General features: G+C 43.5%; 2 protein-coding genes across 3 annotated transcripts; one reads left to right on the top strand and one right to left on the bottom strand.

The window, feature by feature from the left end:
* Positions 1 to 1,680: 1,680 nt before the first annotated feature.
* LOC135375234 (uncharacterized) lies at positions 1,681 to 16,891 on the bottom strand. Of its 2 annotated transcripts, none has more exons than XM_064607965.1 (19): positions 16,671 to 16,891; positions 12,751 to 13,051; positions 11,807 to 11,889; positions 10,215 to 10,335; positions 9,879 to 10,130; positions 9,683 to 9,801; positions 9,523 to 9,624; positions 9,338 to 9,464; positions 9,057 to 9,258; positions 8,800 to 8,944; positions 8,132 to 8,296; positions 7,999 to 8,066; positions 7,408 to 7,489; positions 7,275 to 7,344; positions 6,975 to 7,188; positions 6,386 to 6,476; positions 6,164 to 6,277; positions 5,914 to 6,098; positions 1,681 to 2,430 (listed from the first exon to the last, which is right to left on the bottom strand). In XM_064607965.1, the coding sequence occupies exons 1-19, from the start codon at positions 16,727 to 16,729 to the stop codon at positions 2,300 to 2,302; spliced, it is 2,631 nt and encodes an 876-aa protein (XP_064464035.1). In that variant the 5' UTR covers positions 16,730 to 16,891; the 3' UTR covers positions 1,681 to 2,299. The 2 variants fall into 2 exon arrangements, with proteins under 2 accessions (XP_064464035.1, XP_064464034.1); XM_064607964.1 differs by lacking the exon at positions 16,671 to 16,891 and adding an exon at positions 14,266 to 14,806 and having other exon boundaries at positions 12,751 to 13,263.
* Positions 16,892 to 17,455: 564 nt separating this feature from the next.
* Positions 17,456 to 22,635, top strand: LOC135375263 (UBX domain-containing protein 1-A-like). The gene is given in 11 exon segments (XM_064608007.1): positions 17,456 to 17,621; positions 17,699 to 17,752; positions 17,816 to 17,898; positions 17,989 to 18,136; positions 18,208 to 18,339; positions 20,173 to 20,292; positions 20,360 to 20,431; positions 21,675 to 21,819; positions 22,230 to 22,326; positions 22,329 to 22,409; positions 22,502 to 22,635. Coding segments are annotated over 11 exon segments (1,029 nt in total). The 5' UTR covers positions 17,456 to 17,568; the 3' UTR covers positions 22,546 to 22,635.
* Positions 22,636 to 23,871: the final 1,236 nt, after the last annotated feature.

The following is a 23,871-nucleotide window of genomic DNA, read 5'->3' as shown; positions in this document are numbered from 1 at the left end:
TATTAAATTACAGCTCCAAATGTTTTTTTTTTTTTTTATCACTTCTATCGCACTCTGTTTTTTTTCCTCTCTCCTTTTTTCTCTGAGTAGTGATACGCTGAAACCCGGCTCGGGTGACGGTGTAGAACAAAACAATGGGCTGGATATCCACATCTGTGCTTGACCCGCAACTTAGCATCTGATAAGCCCTCTCTGCTTGTCGAACATAGATATTTGCCTTGCTTCTGACGTCCAACTTCAGTTCTTAGCACATATGATCGCACTTGTTCGTCTTGAATGAAACGAAAACGTGCATGACTTCGTTTTGGAAGTGGCTCACAAACGCCATGGAGTATTTCTTGCTTGCGCTTTCGTTGTGTGTGCGTAAGCTGTGTTCCGGCAAGTCGTTTCGAGTGCTTTCGAATTGAAGCAACGCATAAGAAATCGCGCAAAAAGATAATCCCTAATACCCCCCCCACACACACACACACACACGCGCGCACACACACACGTGTTCCCAAATCAAAACTGGAGAATTGAAAATGTCGCTGTAAAGTAGGTTGGCTCTTGCTTGGGCCCACCGGAGCCCGTGCTACACTCTAAAAAAAAAAAGGAAAGAAAAAGAGTGAAATGTCCCCTAATCCCGAAATTTACTCCCCAGAACCACAAATAGTCACTGAAGTTCGTGAATGGTCTCCTGAATGCAACAGCCTATACGTAAATATGTGCTCTTCGTGAACTGGATGGAATAGGGCTTTAACGTGCTAACTTGGGAATTTTCCACCCATACAGAGGAAAAAATAGTTGGAGGCTCTTTCTCGCGAAATGGTGCCCTATTGCATGTCGCAAGATATCATTAACTCGACATATCACGGTTGGCGGTTTAATTCAAAGTATTTTCATTCATGCATATGAATTACCTGGGGGACTGTTAGAACACAGCGTGATACGCAGTCCACACTCTGTGACATTCATTTACTCCCTAAATGGACTCATTTTTGTGCCAATGCATTTAGTCCCCAAAAAGAGTAAAACCACTCCTTTTTTTTTTTTTTTTTCTTCTTAGAGTGTACTTTTCACCCTGTTTGATAAGGCAATAAGTTAACCACATATTAACACGGCTACACGATGTCCAAAATTTCCTTGCATCAGTTTTTGCTTCTCTCGAGATTTTCGTCCTCGAATGTGCCCCTAGTTTCTTCTCTCTCTCTCTCTCTCTCTCTCTCTCTCTCTCTCTCTCTCTCTCTCTCTCTCTCTCTCTCTCTCTCATTTTCACGTTTCTTTCTGTTAGTAACTTTTTCTTGCTTTCCTTTTTCTTTTTTTTTTTTTTGTTCCTTGTACTTTCCTCAATCACTCGTCTTGTGACTGTCGCCAGTGCATGTTGTTGTTGCTTTTCCCTATAAGCAAATATAAAGAAAGCAAAACAAACACGTTCCACCACACAGCCGCAGGCGCACCAGTGATTGGTGAACACTCTGCTCCTTGGATATTCGACACTTGCACCAAACAGAAATAATCGAAAGCTGCTTGGGGCATGATATCGTTGTCGCCTCTGACCTCCAGCGTGCTTCTTATACTGATAAGGAGGCTGCAGTGGATGCAGAGAGTGATCGTTGAGTCTCTGGTTTCTCAAACAGCGTCACTAGTTCATATCAGTGACGTTCAACCTCCTTCCAAAAAGAAAAGAAAAGTCTCACAACATTATCTTCTTATGGCATTTTTTTTATTTTCAGTAAATTATTGTCGCTCCTATCACAATCACCATTCTCCTATAAATACATTTTTACACGATTTTTGCGAAACTTCCTCTCTCTCTCTCATAAACATGCGACCTCAATATTATAGTGACTATACATCACTCTCGGTAGATAAAACCAGTATATACGCAGTTTTTAACAGATACTGACGCACCGATAAACGAAAGAAGAAAAAAAAACGCAAAATGTGCAAGTTTAACAAATACACAAGTAATTTGCAAAGTTGTAGTCATCAAACAAACTATGTATATAAATCAGCATCAACATGGTTTAGACGTCGTAACACATATATACGTCAGATCTCAGTAAAAAGGTTAAAGAGCATACGAAGCAATAAGCTATATGTGTTAGTATGATCGAAAGAGGTGCATTCTCCGGAACAAATATAAGTTATTTACAACTTTAAGGTAAAGAAAAATACGCCGACTTCTCGACACACGCATAGACCGCTCGAAGGGCACCTGCGTCTTGGGCATGTTGATTCCTTTACGACGAGCTGTCGTCTGCTATCACTATACGACTGCGGTTCGTTTGTCGATTGCATTGAAGTGCATGCGTGACAATCACGCTACTTGTTTCTTCCCGCACGTGCAAGGACAGGTGCAGGACACGTTGGCGGCAGCCAACGCCATGATCTCCAGTTCCTCCAGTTCGTCCTCGAACATCATGACTAGAATATCTTCCACTCTTCGTTCTGCGGAGATTATCAGCCAGTGCGAATTACACATTTTGTAATATTATAGTAACTGCCTCTGTGGCAAAACAGCAATATACAGGGTGTTTCACCTAAAGTGATAAAAAATTCTAACTGGAAACGTACTCGCCGGAGGATTGTGGCACTTTAGGCCACATGGAAAATTTTGCCGCCATTTAGGAAGGCTTTGGACAATTTTTAATTGAGGGAAATTTATTTATTTTTCAATTGAACTTTGAAAATTGCCTAGCGAACCTCACTTTTTTTACAGAAATATGAATCCTCCAAGAAAAACTATGCACAGTATCGCAACAGAAATAGTCGAAAAAATAGTAAAAATTCCGCTTTAGCTCCGCCTGCTTGATTGTCGGTCGCAAAGAAGAGCGCACGGAAGGTGCGGGGAGAGGATGAAGTGTTCCCGCCTCTTGTTTTACATTTCTTTGCCCCCGCTTTGACCTTGATTATGGTGACAACCGTCTTACCACAAAGAAGGCAAAACAAACGAAGGTGGGGACACATCCTCCTCTAGACGCACATTTCGCACGCCCTTCTTTGCGAAAATTAAGCAGGTGGAGCTAAAGCGTAATTTTTACTTTTTTTTTACTATTTCTGTTGCGATACTGTACATAGTTTTTGTTGGGTCTGCGGTTATCTGTGGAGGACTTCATATTTGTTTAAAAAAGTGAGCTTCGCTTGGCAATTTTTAAAGTTCAATTTAATAATTTCCCACAATTAAAAATTGTCCAAAGCATTCCTCAATTGGGGCAAAAGAGCGCTCTGAGTGAATGAAACGTTGTCAGCAGTCGTGTATTGTAGTCGCCACTATTTTTTCATCGTGCTTAATTAATTAATTAATGGGTCCATGGGCAAATGGAAAGTTGGAGCGCCTTGAAAAGCCTGACTCGTGACGTTTCCAACGAGGTGCGCTTTGTGGCATCTCTCTCTGCTTAGAAAGAAATTCCGCGGAATGTCGGTAGCGAACTCATGCAGAATATCTGAAATTCATTGCAAGGATAACGAACAGAGAAATACCAATAATGAGCGCATAAACGCGTCATCCCAGAGGTAGCGCCAGAATCCGTACACTGCCAGTATTTGCCATCTGGTATGGCTACGGATATACAGGTACCACATATGTGTACACATACAAGTGTACTTTTTCAATGTATTGGACAAGTTAGGCCCTGTGCCGTCATCACACAGCACACTTTGCAGGGAACACCGACACCGTGAATCGTGGAATATCGTCTCTGCAAGTTGGCAACACTGTTGTACAATATGGCGTGGATCAGAGCGAAACTATAGCGAAACCGCAAAAGTTATCACATGTAGACCGGATTCGGGAATAATGGTTCTCCTTCCTGGCACGGTGGAAAATCAAGCACACGTCAACTACTCAGCGCTGCGTCCTGTTAGTGGGAAAAAATCCGGGTAACGGTGTCGCTTCGTAACGCCATCCCGTTACTAAAAGGGAGAATGCCGTCCGTTGACGTCCGCCATATTTACGCTCCCGTTGTAAGCTAACGGGTATGATATGTAATCTTGTGAACCTGTCAGTAGCGGATTTGATTGCCGTGATTGACGCCACGATCTTCGAACATGGGCGGCTGTTGTGCTCTAAACTGCTGCAGTCACAACCAGAAAGGTATACGGCTGTTCAAGTTTCCCCAAGACCGAGAACGAAGATCCAAATGGATAAAGAACATGAACAGACCCGATTGGAGACCAAGACCTCGTTCGGAGTTGTGCGAGGTAAAACATTTTTCGGTGCAGCAAGACAGGCATGCTGACGCAAACTAGAGATATGTAACATGAGTACAAGACAGGACAACTCAAAACTGGCAAAGATCTTGACCATTGGCTGACCACTCTTAGCTACCAAGCAAGCAAGCAAAGTTCCTCGTATATTTTAACAGGATTTTCTAAACTCTTTGCTGGTTCTGAGCTTGCAGTGTAGTGCGAGTTTGCAGTGGTATTGTTTCTGTTATGTTCTGGGACACGATATGTTGCCTGTCTAATTACTCAAAGATTTTGTACTCCTTTTTTTTCTTTCTTTCTTTCTTCAGTACAAGTATGAAGCAGCTATTTTGCCGCTTTATAACAAGCGGCAAAATAGCTCTTTCATACTTCATGCCATTATAACATCGCACGAAGGAGCTTGTAACATTTATCGACGTTCTTTTCAGAGACACTTCGAGCCCTCCCAGTTTGAAGACAAACGTCAGGATGGTTGGAGGAAGCTAAAATCAACTGCGGTACCAACACTGTTTTCACACAATGTCGGAGAACAGCTGGAACGTGTAAGAGTTAGTAACATTGACATGTTACTGCACTTGTGATGTTGGAGTACACAGTTATCTAAGTAAGAACTGCTTCATTATGAGAAACAGATAAGTCCAACCTTGACATTTTCAGCCTATAAACAGTGAAACGAAGTCGGCATCACAAAACCTTGCTGCCGATGCTGTGGGACCAAAGGGACCGTGGATCACCATCCCAACACAGGTGAGATACTTAGATATATTTCCTTGAAAGCTACGAACCGCACATTGGATACTATCTCACCGTGCACGCATGTTTGTTTGCATGGTTAAATCTGAACATGAATAAATCTGGCTATTGCTCATTCACAGATAGTAATGTTAGTTCAGAATAATATTTGCACTGCATTCATTCTGGGGCTGACACATGTAATGTTAGAGGAAGAAACCTGAACTCTTCAGAATGCTTCGAAACATTCAGAGGACATTCAAAATCGTTTGCACGTGCACCACATCTGCACGTGCACTTTTAAATTTTGATTAAGTTCAGCTGACTGCATTAAGAAACATGATGTAAACTATGTTCTTAAATGCCAATGCCACGGAAATCAATGACCAACCAAGGCATGGTTGATTTCTGTCATGTCCACTACAATGTCCACGCGATGTCAGCAGCCTCGTTCTTGTATGTATGTGCATGTGCTTGAGGGTGACTTCAGGTCCTGTCCGTCGCCCCTTGACATGTCGCCGGGAAGATGCGCGAGTGTTAATGATGATGATGATAATTAGGATTTTTTTGACACAGTGACAACGAAGGTTATAAGATGAACGAGCGTGGCATAACCAGCAGCACACTTCTCTGGCAATCGAGGGGCGTGGGTTCTGCACCCACTTGTTGTCTGTCTGTTGAAGACTGCCATATTTCATCAATTAAAAAACGTCCTAATACCAGCTTACAAAGCAGAGCAAATGCTCATAGGACAGAGTGAGAAACCGATACTTCACAACGATTTGTAATAGAAGTGACGGCAATAGATGTCGCCAAAGAGATTCATTGCCAAGTAAGTTTCTTTAAGAAGAAATGTGATAATCATAAGTCGTTGCCACCATGTTGGTCCTATGTAGCCTATGCGTGAACTATAAGCTATTGATGTTGTACTTTTTGCAGAACTTCTGCATTATCCGTCAACTGAACTATAAAATTATGCACTGTTAGACTTACTTTTTCGTATGGAGAATCGGCTATCTACAGTAGCTGACATATCGGGTAGTGTGGAATTGCGGTCTGTGTTTCCATGCTCTCCCGATTCTTCGAGGGTGTTATGATCGGAGTCTACGTTGAACTCGTTTATATCGTTTGGTATGGTCGTCTCCGCTTCGCCTTCAGCTTCTTTCTTCCTTGGTTTCCTGTCATAGTGGGTTACGTTATTCATTTAGTCTAAGCAATGCAATCAATCCCTCAGTTCACTTACTTTCCAAATTTTAGTCCCATATCACGGATCTTTGTCTCGACGGCACTTTCCAGTCTCGTCTTATCTATGGTGTACTCCATGATGAATGCTTCAAGCACAAATGCTGTGAAGATGCTGAGATGGAAAGTTGCACATAAGCATCAACATGATTTACTGTAGGTACATGAAATCTCTAGTTTGTAGTACTATAAACTGCAGAGTTGTATTGCAGGACAGACTCACTTCAGGACAATAACCACACAAGAGAGGTGGAACATCAAAAAGTAGAACCTAGCTGCTTTGCTGGTGACATGGACAAAGCCCTCTGTCAAAAGTGAGATACTGTTAAGGAGAAAAGCTTCTTGAACAAACAGCATACTTGATACAATCTCTCTCTCTCTCTCCCCTTTCTTCAGTAATGGTTGAGCTACTTGAATCAACGCTCCAACAGAAAGTTTCTGCGACACTGATGTGGGTGTGCTGCTTTATTAAAGCGATAGCTTTATATGACTTGCTAACGTCGAGAGCTGTGTAGGTCTGTCTGTAACAGTTGTGGAGGGAGGAGGAGGAGAAAGTTGCAGTGGTGGTGGTGGGGTGGGAGGGGGGCACCAAAAGGACTGTGGGCTCTCCCAAAGATGCCTTTGATGCAGTCAAATTTTAGTTCCTCACACTTTGTTTCATTGCTTTTTGGAGTTCAACCATGATTCCTGAATGAGAGGGGGAGTGGGAGGAGAGCACCACAACAAAGAATAGCAGGGTGGTGTTCTATGCCCCCAATGCTTCCAACAACATGTAACTACATGTAACAACGAAAAATGGTGCAAAAGGATATTGTGCCACTGATTGACAACCATAAGCTCAAAAAGTACAACGAAAGAGCTGAATATGTTGTTGAAATTGTTCTTGCAGTATCCTGCTGCGTAGAATGCGGAGTACTTGAGTTTCGGGTTGCCACAGTAAGGGACAGTCTCGTTAAATCCTCCGTAGAACGTGACCTTCTGTCGAAACAGCTCCATGCCGATGACAGCATAGACATAGTACACAGCCTGAAATTCACCACATGCTATGTTACACCACACACAAAGAAAGACTCTACGAGTTGGATAAGTGAAGTAATGGATGAGCGACTCACAAAAAGTACCCCGCCGAACGTTAGGATGGAGGGTCCGAGATTGGTGATGGTGTTTATTATTCCTCGGAATCTGCAACGGATGATTCGAGGAATGACTGACATGTATTGAATGTTAAACGAGTTCACACCCTACTTCTTGAAGTTGCGAATTAATTTCACAAGTCGGAGAACTCTGAGCACAAGCAGGACGTCTAAAGTTGCTCTCTTGTTGATTGCTGAAAGAAGAGACAAGGGTGGTTGTAGTGAAGCAGCACTTTAGTTGAGTCCACCTTAGTAAATACATATCTTTTTTTTTTTTTTTGTACATTTATGAATTCCCCTTGAATTGAACTTGCCTGAAAATTAAAATTACGTAACCATCCCGAAGAGTTACCTTATTGCCGGAAAAGCGTGCCCACCCAGACCTGTATAGTGCTTACTTCGAATCTTTAAATACTCAATTCGAGGGGGACCAATTTTTCTAGCGTAGTCAATTATAAGTACCGGTATGTAAGAAAGCTTGTTTTTTTTCCCCCACTGGGCTGTTATAGGAGTATCGCCAATCGTACAGTTTCAGGCAAGTGGTCTCTCAGATGACAGTGATTCAGTTTTCACTCTTCTAAAAGCAGAGAAGCTTTTACTCCATCCTGCCCTATTCCTTTACTAAGAACTACTTAAAATAAAGGTTTCAGTGAACACTGTGGCTACATTTTAGCGAGACAAAAATGTCTGCAGACTTACGTACCTGAATCTCCAATTATCTCCTCATAGATCGCTCCGATCAGCGCAGAGCCAATGACTATGACATCAAATCTGAAAATGATTTAACCGGTGACCCATTAGTCGTGAGTAAAAAAGTCAGAAAAATGTGGACTTACACATTCCATGCTTGCTTTATAAATCTGACGAATCCGAAGGTGTAAATCTTGAGCAGGATTTCAAGCGTGAAGACTGTGAGGAAAAACCACTCCGCTTCGTGAATGTCCAGGCCAATCACTATAGCGTTCACCAGGATGAGCAGGTCAAACAGGTAGCGAAAGAATCTGCGAAAATCATTTCAAAATTACTTTACGGAGGTGTTAATATGAGATGTCATCCAAAGGACATGTTTTGTCTACTACTCCAGCTACAAAAGCCTCAACCAGTCATACCGTCTCATTTTCAAGAAGTTCATAAAACTACTACCGCTAACCTAGAGTGTGCCTACCAGAACACAGCATTGACATGATATCTTGGACTATGTAGGACTCATAGTGCAACTCTAACCAGGCCATGCACGATTGACCCTAACCCTGCTACGGTTTGGAATGCTTTTGTACTTTCGTTTTACCGTTTTGTACGCTTGCCAGTCATGAGTGGTTGCAGATAGCTGCAACTAGAAAGATTAAATATTCAGATTTCAATGACGATTGGTGCAGAACCACCAGCATCCCAAACCATATGCGTGTCTAACCCCCCCCTCCTTTGTCCACCCAACGCCACATCTCAGAATGTCTATAAGCACATGCAAAATAAATATGTTGAAGTTTTTTGCAACGCAACTCACATATGTGCTGTGATGTTCCTGACAATTTTCGAGGCTCTGCTGTTGTATACTGCAGGTATGCACCTCTGGAACATGTTCAGCGATTCTTCCATCTCAACGATGTGGACGTTCAACAGGTCGGCCAGGTGCATGAAATCGGGCAAATCTGCAGGATGTGGGCACACTTACTTTCACTTCAGACCTTAGTAGAACCAAAATTGAACGGAGAAAATATAACGTCCGTGAATGGACATCCGTAAGACGTCCGTGAAACGTACCTACTTTGTTGTCCCCATTCTGATCTAATACAAACCACAACACTTTATTTGTGGTCTCACTACGCTTTGGTGGTATCCTGTTGATGAGGGCGACAAAACGATTGTACGTAATGACAAAGTTGTCTCCTTGGCGGACTTTGAGGAGGTCGAATGCCCTTGAGAGGTTGTCGCGCTTGATTGCAACCATGTTCTGAACTTCAATCTGAAATTTACGAAGTAACACTGAGCACTGTCGACTACTGGCAGATTAATAGAGGATTTTTTCTTCTTTTTTTTTTTACTTTCAGGTTTTCACGGTAGTTGAAGTAGATGACAGCAAGGATGATGTTCATGAAGATATAGAGACAGATGAGCACGTAGATGACGAAGAAGATTGCGAAGAGAGAATTTGCATTGTAAGCTGGCATCCTGCGGAGCAGTTGGTTAGGACATGTGCACGCTATTGGACATAGGCAGGCTGACTTACATTACATCTGGGTGGTTTGCTGTAGTAATTAACACGTAGAGGCTGAAGTATATGTCGAAGTAATCTCTGAAGTATGGACGGCCGTCGGGATAGTGAAGGTCTCTGCAGGCGTGGAAAGGTCATTAGCTTCGTCGTCTGCTTCGCATTGCTCGTCCCTTACCTTCTTTGGAAGAGTTTTAGAGCAAGAAGTGCAAATAAAGCAATGCTCATGAACAGCAGGATCAAAGCATAGATAATCTCCTTAAGGGTATTCCGGATGTTGCGCACTGCTCTGCGTACCTACAAAGAGGGGGCTAAGGTGTGAAAAATGCAATGTTCGGTGTGCCAGTATGGCAAATGGAGGTCCAACACTGTACCTGTTTATTTTCAGCAAAGTTGACCATCAACAGCGGCCGTAACGGTCGGGTGCAACGAAGGGCCATGTGGTCGAAGCCCGTTGCCGACATTGACACAAATATTATCATGTCTATGATAGTAGCCCCAACCACAGTCATGACCACTATGTTCTTAGGGTCCCGCCAGAACACTTCGACACGGCTGAAACTTGAGGCTTGAACCAAGCGAAATATGTAGAATGCCAGACAGCACGATTCAATCATCAATGTTCCCTGTTAGCGATGGAAAAAAAATAACGATTTCTCTTTACTGTCTGCAGGAAATCAATAACAAGTGCGAGACGCAGTGAAGCCTACCCAGAGCGGAAGTTCCCAGTTGCCGACTGCTGGACGCTCAAATAATGTCAGCAAATGATGAGTAAGGATGAAGACATACAACATGAACTTCAGCACCCAGTGGTGGTATACCATGTACGTTCTGCGAGGAAATTAACGGGTACATTATCAGATGCCATTTTTTGTGTGCCTCATATCAGCAACATTTTTTGCATTTGCACATGTCTACATGCACTACTAATGTGCAGCTAATGAAATAAATGTTGGTTTTCATGATGCTGTAACCAGGGTGTCGAACCGCAAAAAATACGGGTTCGGTTCGGGTTCGGGTTCGCGTTGTTTTGATTTCGTTCCGGTTCAGTTCCGGTTCGGCCAGGCCAGAAATCAAACCGGTTCGCAAACCGGTTCGCAGCCCCGAACCGGTTCGCGAACCGGTTCAACGCTTCCGTTATATATGTTCCATAAAACTGCTTTTATCAGGAAATGCGTGGCTAATAGCTTACTGCTGTTGTCTGCATTGACGTCTCTAGCGGTGAGGTAGCCCTTTAGTGAGAGAAATTAGAAATGGATGAACACTTATTGCAACTAGAGTTCACGCTGTTGAAGCGGTGTAGTCCTGCTACTTTCTGTTCCCAAAATATCTTTTTTCACACGCACAGTGCCAGCAAGATACACTTAAAGGAAGCCTAATAAGATGGACAGCGTAACATAGACGACAGTACTTGCCGGCAAACTGCCTTCGCAGTGTGAATCGATCTGAAACCGCACTGAAGCATGTCGAAAATAAGCCTGCAAGTCTTACTCTGTCCGAGCTCACAGCAGTGTACTTGTTAATCCACAACACAACGGCAATGTGTCACGACGACACAACTGCGCTACCAATAAGCAGAACCACATTTATTTTTCAAAGCACGACCAATCAAACAGGCACCCTTCTGCGTACGCTCCTTCTCCACTTCTCATGTTTCTGACTTGTTTAATTTGTGCTGCTCACATGTAAAGGGAAATGTTGGGCGCTTATTTGATCACATATTCGTCCTGTAGAGCTATATAACTGGCCTACTCCATTCGTGTTTCATTCGTCCGCGTGGCACCTGGTCTCTGAAGAGTAGACGCCGCACCGCGTGCGTGGGGCGCTAGCCGCGGCACTCACAAGGACAACTGCGCTTCAACATGTTAAAAAGACGCTGAAAGTATACTTACTATACGTCGTCGTCTGACTGATAAGTGAACATTTCTGAAATGTATGATATAGGCGCGTGATGATGATACCAATGTGTCTTCGTTCGGGGATAGAGAGGAACTCTTATGCTGACTTATTTTATGTCCGAACCGTTTTGTTGCGAACCGGTTACCGCTATTATTTTTTACGGTTCTGCTCCGGTTCGGGTTCAACAGTGTCATGAAAATTTCGGTTCGGGTTCGGGTTCGGTTCCGGCAAAAATAACGGTTTGGGTACGGTTTTCGGTTCGGGTTCGGGTTCGGTTCGACACCCTGGCTGTAACAACCAGCAACGTGACATAATGGAAAATCCATTCAGCATTCCTTTACTGGTGTCTGGAAGTCGTGGAGCCAGACCTATCAGTAGACTCCTTCTGGGAATATTATCTTACCTGACAGCCTTCTCTGTCATCTCAAAGTCTGAGTGATAGCTTTCCATGGCATCCCTTACTAATGCTGTGGCTATGATAAGATCCTGCAACAATGGATACCGTGTTTGTTGAACCACTTGACTAAGTCAGGGCTTCATTCATCGTTTTCGAACAGTCTGTTGTTTGTGTTATCGTCTTTCGACTCCGTGCGTGGTCACCCGTCACTCAGGGATTGCAAATATATAATATGCACAGTTACAAAAGAAATGAAAGACAGTCAAAAGTAGGGAAGTGATAGAAGGGATTGTTTATTAAATGTTAAACTAAACTAAGAGCTGGGGGAAATGTCGAGGTGGAGGCTCCGCTTTCATCAGGACAAGGTTATACAGAGTATCCGTAAATATATTATGCAGGAAATAAACACAACCATCCTATGTCATTTAATGTGAGATGAAATTGACACCTTCAGTGTTGTAGAAAGGGGCATGCTAATTCAAGTTTTTGCATACAAGAAATAAACATCATTTGTGTTCGGTTCAAGCACAGGCTCGTTCATAGAAGAAGGGAAAGATCAGAAATAAAAAATCCCCAGAAAGCATTCCAAAAGGACATTGTAAAGCCACTTCCGTCTTATGGTAGAAAATTTTGTCATCCGTTGCAACAGTGAAACCTGAGAGTCGGAGGAAAAGACAAAAACGTCTTGTCTTTTCCTCTGTGTCTCGGGTTTCACTGTTGTAATTATATACCAGCTCGCCTGCACCCTTGCGCTTCTGCCAATCATTATCAACGTATAATTCAACTCACGTACATGCCTTCGTGATCTATTCACATTTAATCATGCAAACATGTTGACATTTGCACTGCACCAAATACAAGACTTGTGGAAGTACTAATACAACATCATTACAGATGCATATCAAGGAAAAATCATTTCACACAAAAGCTCTTCAGACCTTCTCACTCACCCTCTCCAAAATGGGCGCATCCTCTCCAACCCTCATCTCGGCCAACGTTTCCTTTGCTTCCAAATCGATCCCAGCTTTTCCGCTTGCTGTTTCAAATATGACCCTTGGCTCCCCCAGCAGATTGACGTCTTTGTCCTTGTCCTCAAGTATCCTATCCTTGACGACATCTCGAAAGCTCGAGTAACTGCCAGCAGCGCTCGGGGCCTCGGACGACTGTGCCACGCTCTCTGCCTTCTTCGAGGCCTGGTTGGACGCCATGCTGAAGCGACGTCCGCCGCTCTCGGTCGGGAAGAGGCTGACCCTGCGACCGAGAAAGATTTCGGGGGGAATGTAGCTGTCCCTGCGGGTGGGGATGAGGGACTCCCTGCGTGTGCCGAGGAAGTTTTCGGGGAGAGCGTAGCTGTCCCGTCGTACGGACAGGAAGTGTTCGGGGAGGGCGCCGCTGTCGCGCCGAGTGGTGAGGTAGCCCTCGGGCACCAGGCTGTCTCGCCGGGTGCCCGACATCATTTGGGACTGGAAGAAAGGGAAAAGTGGAAAGAGGTGGTGGCATGGTGACGTTTCTTTTTTTTTCTATGTAGTTTATGTCTTTCTGATCATTTAAGTAGCTGACACTTAAGGAATTTCATACGGATTTCAAGGAACATTTTGGCAATATGGTGCGGGGTAAACTAACCAAATTCATATAATCTAATTTTAATCATTAGTTAACTAATTATTAATTTAATTCACGAATTCATGAATAATTTCATTGATCTAATTTTATTTATTAATTTACCGACTAATTCATAAAATAAATCGAGTCAGCAAAGTAAATTCTACGCCGTGAACCGGACTCCTCCAGCGGAGAGATAGCCCCCTCAGTTCTTTATTTCTCAGTTAACTGCGTAATGTACATAATAACATGCATATCTAATGCTTTGCTTTTCCATGCATCACGCATACCTATGTATCTAGAAGACTTGTCTTTGGTGTCCACGTGATCTAATTAGACTAATGGTTCATTGTACATCTAACTATCGTTTTATTCATTACATTTGAAGGCCATATTTGTTCCTAATTTGAGGAAACAAAATAGCGTATGGCATTGAGGGAGCAGTAATATCGTGGTAATAGGTTTCAGTTTCAGGTGTGAAAGGAAAACAACAAAGTACCTTTAAAAATGCTTCACTAACGTAACCTGGCAACTGCGAACATTAAAAGCAGTATGCAAATAGAGCAACACAATAAAAATTGAAGCAAATATGAACTGCTTGAAAATTGCTTCTATTCAAATTTTCAATATCAAATTTCTTATTTGATCCGGAATTCAAATCAAATGCACGATTTTTTTTTGCTTCGGTATTCCAAATATTCACACACCACTAGTCATAAAGTAATTTTGCAGTATCTGTAATTTCATCGACACACATGACCTCGCGCACCTATCTTGCATGGATTGAGCATTTGTTATTCTGAAACACTTTTGAGAAACCTACCTACGGTAATTACAAAGAAAATATAGAAATTAGACCATACCAGGATCATACTCCGCCTCATTGTTGCTTTCTGATGTATCCACTGGTGAAGTACTTCAAGACAGAATCGCTCAGCACCAGCAGAAATTTTAAAACAATTGTCACACAAAGCACCACCTCATCCACTTTTCAGGTCACCACAGCCACATCCCTCCTGTATTGCTTTGAGCAGGATTAAATATCGTAGCTTTCCTCAATTTCTCGGTGACGCTGTGACCTTTCTATGCAGTTCCCTTTGCACACAATGCGTTAGGCTCTGCTGAGATGCTGCCCTGTACAGGTATGTGAAGCCGTGACACGTGTCGGGTCGGATTTCTATTGTTTCATTAAATGCAGGTCTAGGACATCTTGCATGTGAAATACTGAACTTAATTTTGTTCGAGCTTATCAGCTCGAGTGTAAGATTGCCAATATGTTACAGTGGACAGATTCCTTTTCAGCTAGGATTCTGATATCGGCTCCGGCAGCCATAGCGTGGAGGGATTATGTATTGATCCTGACAGTTTTTAGTACGTATTAGGAAGTTGATTAACGTGATTGGCACTTTGCCTGCACTGCAGTTTGGCACCTCATCACAGATTTTCCTCTTCTCCGTTCATAGAGGCTGCTGTTGGGCACGTAGTTCATGTTGTTTTGCAAATCTCCATTAATGTTAACTAAAGAGAGTTTCAGTAAGTTGAGTTTTTCTGAAGTAAGCTGCTTGATTTGTGTGCACAGTATGCTGTGTTGGGTAGGAAAACTAAGGGAAGCAATACAGCAACAGTGCCTTTGCATTCTTTGCGTAGTCGGCAAAGTCCTGTCGTCCAAAGTCCGGAAAGTGAGAAAGAAGGTGCCCCGCACAGATTTTTGTGGAGTTGCAGCGCAGCCTGCCTCAAATTCCATCACCAAATCCAAGTGAGGCATCAGAGAAAGAGGTAACATTGATTCTGAGGAATACATATACAAAACGGCGAGGACTTAAACTCGGGGGGAAATGTTACCTCTTTCTGCAGTACACCAGCTGGCTTGCATCATTCTAACCTGTTCTTTGAGGTTTTACAGTAACAAAGCCACTCTTGTCTGTGTTGAATTCCTTTTACGTTTTTTGCTCCAGGGTCTAGACAATAAACCCATAGCCTGTGCTGAAGTTTTCAGGCACTGGTAAATTTAAATAGCACAGCAATTCTGGACATTGAACAATTTTTTTGTTTTTTTAATTCAGTGTTAGCACCGCAAAGCAACTGCGGCTGTGAACGCCGTGCAGATGGAGAGAGGATAGCAGGAAGGAGTGGGGGACAGGGGGATTAGTATGCATCCTGGGCTGACTTCAGGGGGAACTGTGCCAACATTCATCTGGAAAATCTGCCGGAAAACCCATGGAAAACCTCAGACAGTGCAGGTATTCGGACCCGCGTCACCACCCTGTCTCTGTGTGGAAAGCGATCATCCTAACCACTATACCACGGGAGCTGGTTCCATTGAACAAATAAGTTCCCGTACTCATATTTATCTTTGATGTAAATTCCTCCTCAAGAAACTGGTGCTTCCCAGACAATAGCTCCTAATGACAGCGTAAGGTGTTTGAGCATCAAATTATGTACCCCCATTGTCCACATATTCATGCCAGTATATGCCGTAAAAATATTTTCATTCTATAAACTCTGGGTACTCGACAGTTAGCTGCAACCACGGATTTGCAGGGCATTTTCATTGGGGGTGTTGGAATTCTGTGAAGGTGGGGAGGGAATGACGCCCATCAGTAACGTAGCCCAAAAAGTATCTTCACACAGGGAAGATTTCACCACAGACTTCCTTTTCCCAGATGCACTACCAAAGGTGTAACTCCGGGGCTTCTGAACCCCAACCTCCACCTCCCTGGCTATGCCACTAGAACAGCAGATCTGCTGTTTTTTGTGGCAGGTACTCTATGTGAGGGGTTAAGATCTTTGGAGGGTACTGGGAAATACCTGAACCCAATACCCCCATTCAATATTCAGTATTATGCACAAACCTCCCTCAGATTTAATGCCATATGAACTCCTTCAGTCCTGACAAAAACTGCCACTCCGCATGATTCAAAAAGTTGTGTTGCGAGTACAACATTGACTCGCCAGCATCGTACCCATAGAAATTTTCCTTCATGCAAATGATTCCGCAAACGGGAGGCAAGTATATCCGGCACATAGCAGCAGCAGAAAGTTTAAAAGCGAGACGGTCGCTCGGAACGTTATCCGGATAACAATCCTTTTTTGATTTTTCCTTGTTCGGCCGAACAAGGAAAAGTAGACTATATTGAACAGCACCAGCATATTAAAAGCAACCCATTAGCCACCAAATGAACCAGACCATCTGAGCGTCACAGCACATGTAAACACGGCAGAAACTTCGTGTGCGCAGATTCAGCTGATAAGCACCTGCGCCGCATACCTGGACGTTGACCTGTGTCCGTTTCCGAGCCTCTCTGCGAAGTCCCGTATTTTTTGCATTTGGCCCCGAAGTGCGAAATCCTATGTCACAAAGAAGAAACGGAGCACGAAGCAAGCATCACCGTCATGTAATCAACATCTTTCATGTATGACGGCCTCTCGTGCTCGACGCCACACGAGAAGTCCGCCCCCCAAACCGGCCCGACAGGAGAAAACTTTCGCAAACGATAACAAAGAGGAAAATGAAATCAAAACCGTTTGCGCTGAACGCCTATATAGTCTGTTCGCCCCATATCGTTTCTTCTTGTGTTGCAGTTATTTATTATGAGTACATGTCATGTATAGTTGCATTTCTGTTTCTGCGGATAATTATTGTAGAGAAAAAAGTTTGTCTTGTCACAAGCAGACGACGGCGATCTGTCCATCCTGCAAGAGCGGAAAAATGGGAACAGAGTAATGAAAGACAACATACACACACGAGCTCCGTGTATGTATTGTGTTTGTTAATTTGTTAAAGTCGAGTAATCTCGATTACACACTGTACAACCGTACAACCATGCCAACATTGCACTTTTGACGACAGTCCGCGGTTTCGCTGTACGTTACTATCAACATTGGTTTCGCTTTCATATATGGTTCGCGTCATTCCGACCATAAATATTTTTCATAAAATAAATTACTGGATTTGTTTCGTGTTTCGAATAATGCGCTTTTTGTAGTTACTGCAATGCGGTATTGTTTTTGGAGATACACAACTGCAGCGCTTGAGCTTGAGCGATATTGAATATGGAATCGGCATCGGCACCGAAGAAACTCGGCGATGAGTTTGCTAGCGTTTGTGTGGAAAACATCGCTTATTTAAAAATTTTACCGTGTAAATATTTGCGTCGACAAGCAGGATGTCAGCCGAATTAAACATACTGAAGGAAATGGGTTTTAGCGAGGAAAGAGCGTAAGTAGATGCAGTTGAAACCTATCGGCACATATTATTCTTGTTCGGCAGTTTCAATCATGTTGTGCCATGTGCAGGAAGAAAGCGCTGCAACTATGTGGAAACAACAGCGTAGAGTCTGCAATGGAGTGGTAAGCTGGCGAATGTGGATATCAGGAATGCAGGGCATATGCACGAATCCTTGTGTTTGGTAGGTTGCTGGCGCACGCGGACGATCCAATGGACACAAGCGAACCTGTCAGTGATCCAACTCCCACGCAAGTTCCGGCAGCCAGAGGTAGTTTGTCTCTTTGCTGATTTGGATAAGGCATGTACATTACGGAGAAACAAATGTCACATTACAATGCTTGTACTTTTTCAACTGTAGGGGATAGTAAAGATGAAGTTGCGGTTAAACAAGAACCTCCAAGTTCTCCAATGTCAGGCGTTCCATGTAGTAGCAAAGAGACATCCGAAAATGCAAATTTAGACGGTGACCAAGTTCCACAGTTGCCAAAGTCTATAAAGTGCGACGAGTAAGTAGTGAAGGGTCCAGCGTACAATGTCTGCGTTTTAATGTGACGTCAACTCGATGGGTCTTTTGAAGTTGCGGTCGCAAGCTGAGGACAGAGGCAGAAGTGGAGTTCCATGCAGTTAAGACAGGTCATCAAAGCTTCTCTGAAAGCACCGAGGAGGTTAAACCACTAACCGAAGAAGAGAAGCTTGAGAAGAAGAAGAAGTAAGATGCTCTTTGTCCATAATTATGTGTATCCATGTTTGACACAAAGGACATGTCGGATATTCACCCAGCAGCATTTCACACAGGGCAAATGTTGAAAATTGAAGTGTAGCTGAGTGGCCATATAGCGGTAGTAATATGTCTACACTCGAGTCTAGGTAATACAATCACGGATGACACAAATATTTTAAACGTAGTGACTATATTGACGGGGCCCGTCGCCCAACCTGACTCCGCTATATTGACGGGGCCCCAGCGCCATCTAGTGACGGCGTGACGTTCTCTCTCTAGACAATCTATCTAGAAGTTTTCGCTTGTGGTGACGGGTCGTCTTTTCACTTCGCGTGTTTCACGTCAACAACATGTTGCCTGTATTTAGTTCCATTGCGTGCTGCCTTGATTGCGTGCCCATCTGTACTGGACTGAACGGAGGAGAACACACCTCCAGGTGTTCTTTTATTGCCAGGAAAGTTCCAAAAAGGTGCAAAATCTGCCTCGTTTTTCAAAAAAATGCTATTCAAAACAGTGCCCCTGGCGGCAACACTGATCATCGTAAGCTTCGCATAAAGTTTCATCGGCATGCTTTACAACTAGGCAACAAAACAAATACGGCGCCAGTGACATTGTCGCTTTCTAGGTGCAGATATATATGTGACACGTATATGGCAGTACATGTTATGCACCTATCCCTGTTTTCAAGTTTTGCACCGTTCTGCATCACATACACTCTATGTGCACTTTTTCGGGAATCGAAAACAGATGATTTTGAGCTTGAACAACGGTGAGGCCCAGCGACACGTCGTCCGCTGCCACGTCTTCATGCCAATTCCTGGCCTACGTTTGTCAACGCTTGGTTGTTGGCATATTTTGCAACTAAATTAAAGAATAATTACATTACATGCACATTATGCCATAAGTAGCGGCGGCAGCGTGAGGCTCAACCAACGAGCCCCTTCGATATAGAGGCTGCCTATTTGAAAAGTCTCAGCCAGAACGCCTTTTCTATAATGCCTTATGTTTTGGGCTACTATAAGCACTTTTCCAGGCCAACGTGAATGATATGAAAGGGCAAACTGCAGTACGGGCATTGCACATCTCCTGTACCTGTGCTGGAAACAATACAGCACCCCACAGATCGCCTGCCTTTCACTTGTCTCTGGGCAAATACTGGCAAACGCAAGCCCTATCAGTTGTGCTCATTGCAAACAACGATCCTTTGCCTTGGCAATGCAGGACGGTTGGGAAGCTTGACCGAATAGCGGTTCTGCAACAGGAAGGAAACAGCGGCAATAAGCCACCAGCAACAGCTGAGATGCTACTCTACCCTCCTCATTCCGCAGCGTTTTGGATGCTCGATCAATGTTAGTTACAGTACATGCACATGATTTTATGTGCTCGAAAAGTGTCGAACACGAAAATTTCGCGACCGCTAAAAGGTCATGGAAAATTGTACTTGCGAACACAGCTTGACTTTTATCCTGCAAAATGAAATACTCGCGCATAACTTCGCGAATGACTGAATGCACGATTCGCAAAAATTAATACGCCATGAATAAAAATACGTTTACAGTATAGGCACAGTGCATGTGGAGTACGAGTTGAGCAGCTAGGGGGCTCAGACAAGACTGACTCGGAAGTTGACCAAAGTTTATCTTTGACCCGTGTGTAGACGTAATTTGGTTCAGTATTATGGGTTTTCTCACCTATGCTCCTCAAATACGTAATCTGCATATCTGGCACACTGGACAACCAAAAGAAATCGCATCGTACGAATTTTGGGATGTTATCTCGGAACTGCGTGCACTTCCCTCTCATTTCCCATTTTGTTAACAGACTGGAAGAAGTTATTCGACAAAGGAGAATAGAAAGGGAAGAGAAAGCGAAGAAGGAAGCCATTGAGAAAGAGAAGAGCCGCAGGAAGGTTGGGCAAGAAATTGCACATACTCGGCAAAAGTACGTAGCTGCGGCCGCAAGCGAGCTCTCGAGGTCGTCTAGCTCACTTTGTGTTTCTGTGATGCAGAATTGAGGAGCAAGAAATGAAGAAACTTGCAGAAGAACGTCTGAGAGAAAAAATGGAAGACAAGCTAGCAAAGTAAGTATCACAACCTTGCCCTTTTCGGAATCCTGTCTGATGCTATAGATGCCTTCCCAGAAACCAATGAAGAAGTGTCACGATTTGTGACACTTCTGTGAATTGCATTGGTGTAGCGTGATGCTGTTAGAGTAGTAACTCTCACTAGTAAGTGTGTGTGTGTGAATAAGTGAGTGAGAGAGACAGAAAAATACCACTGTTGGAATTTATAACAAATAAGATTCACAAATTCGAGGTGTGTAAATATATGCAGTTTATTCCCGCATTCTAACTTTTTTAATGCCCCAGGAAACAAGATGCCTGCTTTCATGAACCTGGCACTTGAGCTTAGCGTTCTGCATAGGCATACCTGAAACAGTCGGCTATAGAGTTTATTCACTGACGTCACCCCTCCAGAGGGCAGCAGCTTCAAAAAGGCGAAATCTCCGCCATGATGTTGGTTCCTTGAAGTTTGGTTCCGGTTTTCATTCGCTGCCGTATGCTATATAGAGCAGTATCAACGTTGGAAAACATGGAATTGCTTGGATAAGGGTACAAAGAATATTCACACAGTGCAATAACTTTGAGACTCCAAATGTACGGTGGCTACGATGTGGGTGAAAGCCTGGACAGTCAAAACCTGAGAACGTACATTATGGCGGCAAATCTGCTAGCGACAGTAGTGCTCTCCTGCGGATGACATCGTATGAATAAGTTCTGTATGGGGTGCATCACGCTGCCGTGAAGGACAACAGGAACAAAAACTGTAGAACGGAAGAAATAAGGTCCTGCGAAATATTCCCCAATCATGCGTTGCCGTGTCATCATCCTCTGAATGTGAATTTTTAACATCGCAAAATTACTGTATAAACCGTACTATATAAACCTAGAGTCGACCCTCGATTTATGAACGGCATGTGTTCATCGGAAACTCGTTCACAAAAACGAGGGATTCATAAATCAAGGTTCACAGTGAGTAGCAGGGACTTGAACATCTTAGAATGAGACATTTCATAGCATTTATATTTACTTTTACGGTAAGTGGTATTCATTATTTAGTTGCGAAAATAGTTTGAAATGACGCTTTGTGTCATTAAATATGGTTAAAATTTGGTTGATATGGTCACCATTTTGCAGTACTACATGTATTCAAAATATCACTTGCTGCTGGAAAACTGGAACATTCTTGGAAATTAGACACGTCGGCCTTTCAGCTACATTGAGCGTGTAAAATGAGGGGATATATTGTGTGCTCTCATTTCAGGCAAAGGGTTTTAGAACAGATTGAACGAGACAAGCAGGCACGGCGTCAGAAATTTAACATGGACCCGTTACCTCAGCCTGTTCAGCCTGCCCCAGTTCAAGAGCTGGTTGCGCCTCCAAAGGACTATTCAGAATGCAAGCTCCAGGTATCAAAATATGGTGCAGCATGCCCCATCATGCAGATTGCCACATATATATGATCGACGAGGTTTGACTGCGAATTTCAAATTTTTTAAGCGCACCCTTAAAGGGACTGTCGCACCCGTCCCGGTCGGTTGCGGAACTATACTGTCAGTTTACTCCGCGTACATCATCGACCAGGGGCTGCGGAAGGCCGGGGATTACAGGGGTTACTGTAGGCCCCCGGGCCAGGCTCTATTCAGTGGGCCATTGGCCGGGCCATTTTTCGATGTGCCCGGGCCAGGTAGGGTCCAGAAAAGTCGGCTCGTGCAGTGCTCTACACGTTTGTACATGAACACTTTGAAGAAGAAAATGTTGTAATCTCTTGCTATTTATCAGGCGTGCTTTGAACTTGATCCTAATCACTTACAAACAGATCCGTCTTACCAATGGGGAGACGCTGACCCAGACATTTGGTGCTCAAGAACAGCTAGCTGCAGTTCGCCTCTACGTGCAGCTCCACCGAACAGATGGGACGCCCCCTTCACGTTGATGACATCGTTCCCGCGGAAGGTGTTCAAGGAAGAGGATTATGAAGTGCCGCTCGCAGGCCTGGGTATCTTGAAGTTGAATATTACTCACAAATTGAGGAGTTTACTGCATTTATTTGTTTATTTTCGTAACAGGTTTATATCATTTTGTTTGCAGGGTTGGTACCGGCAGCTGTCCTCATTGTCACAAAAGTGCAGTGACTACCTTGCATTTAATTTGTGTTTAAACTCTTCCATGCAGGGATGTCTGCATTGTATATTATAAGCACAACAATAAATTTTCCATGCCTGTTTTGGACTCATCATTGTTTTATTATGTTTAGAAGAACATGTTGTACGTCATTGTAGCGAGGGCCTGACTTTTTAGGGTTGTATACCCGATTATGCCCGATTCAAATTAGCAAAAATAGGGTTTAATCCGTTATTTCCACGAAAACTGTTGGGTCAGGGGGATCCAAAGTCATCACAACTAACGCAGAACTGTGGAAACTGTGTTGTAAACGCATGAATATGCTCATGCAAACTGTCAAAACAGATACCCTGCTGCCTCTTAGACGCATAGACTAAATATTGACACTCTGTGTCTACTGGTGTGTCGTGTATTATGCCAAGTAAGCCGAAGATTGCACCTGATTGAATCCGATTGAACCAGAATTGGGTTGAGTCAGGTTCAGTTCAACCAGATTACACCGGAAATGCATTACACCTTGATAATGATGCTAATGCATTCCATTTTATAGAAGGCTAATGTAAATGCATTATATTTTGGCCAAGTAATGCATAATGACATTACTCATTACATGTATCAACAATTCTGGCATTGTCTATGGAGCCAGCAGTCGCAAATTGTGCCTGGTACAGGCAAGTAATGTCCCCAAGGTAGTTTTTCCAAGCAACCTTTGTCACCGAATAGGGCACCAAGGTGGAGGACGTGAGCCCAAGTGGGGTCCTTGAACCCTAGCTCCTCCTGCACCGCAGTTAGTGTTATCTATGGTTGCTCATTTCGATTATGCGTACTGCTTGCTCGTCTCGACAAAACTATTCATACACAGAGATTTTGCAAAAACTTGAATTACCATCACTGGTAATGTGTAACAAAGAGGGACTAATCACGTTTCTTTACTGTGGTGCTTCAGTCATAATGTAGAGCTGTGTGTTACTTCTGGAAAGGCGCAATGCCAAAGCAATGTCATGGCTTTTTGAAAGTCGGGTGCAGCCAAGGGGTGGTTTAGAGGTTTAAGCCCCCACCCCCGAGATCGTACCTTCTGGTAGTGCATTTGGGAGAGGGAAGCAAAGAAATTCTCCCCTATGTAAAGACCCCATAGAACACCCCCCCCCCGAAATATTTTCCATCTACCGTTCTGTTCAAAGCAATGATATTTGTAATGCATTGCTAAACGTGAAAAAGGAGTAATGTTACTCCTTTACTCTATTACTTTACAAAACTGTCAAGGAAATGCATTGCAACATAAAAGTAGTTTCCCCAACTATGTGTAATGTATTAATACATAACCGCAAATTTGCCCA

The sequence above is a fragment of the Ornithodoros turicata genome, unplaced genomic scaffold (assembly GCF_037126465.1).
Source record: "Ornithodoros turicata isolate Travis unplaced genomic scaffold, ASM3712646v1 ctg00000843.1, whole genome shotgun sequence".
NCBI classification, from domain to species: Eukaryota; Metazoa; Arthropoda; class Arachnida; order Ixodida; family Argasidae; genus Ornithodoros; species Ornithodoros turicata.
The sequence above is the reverse complement of the archived record's forward strand: the minus strand, read 5'-3'. Positions and strand labels throughout refer to the sequence as shown.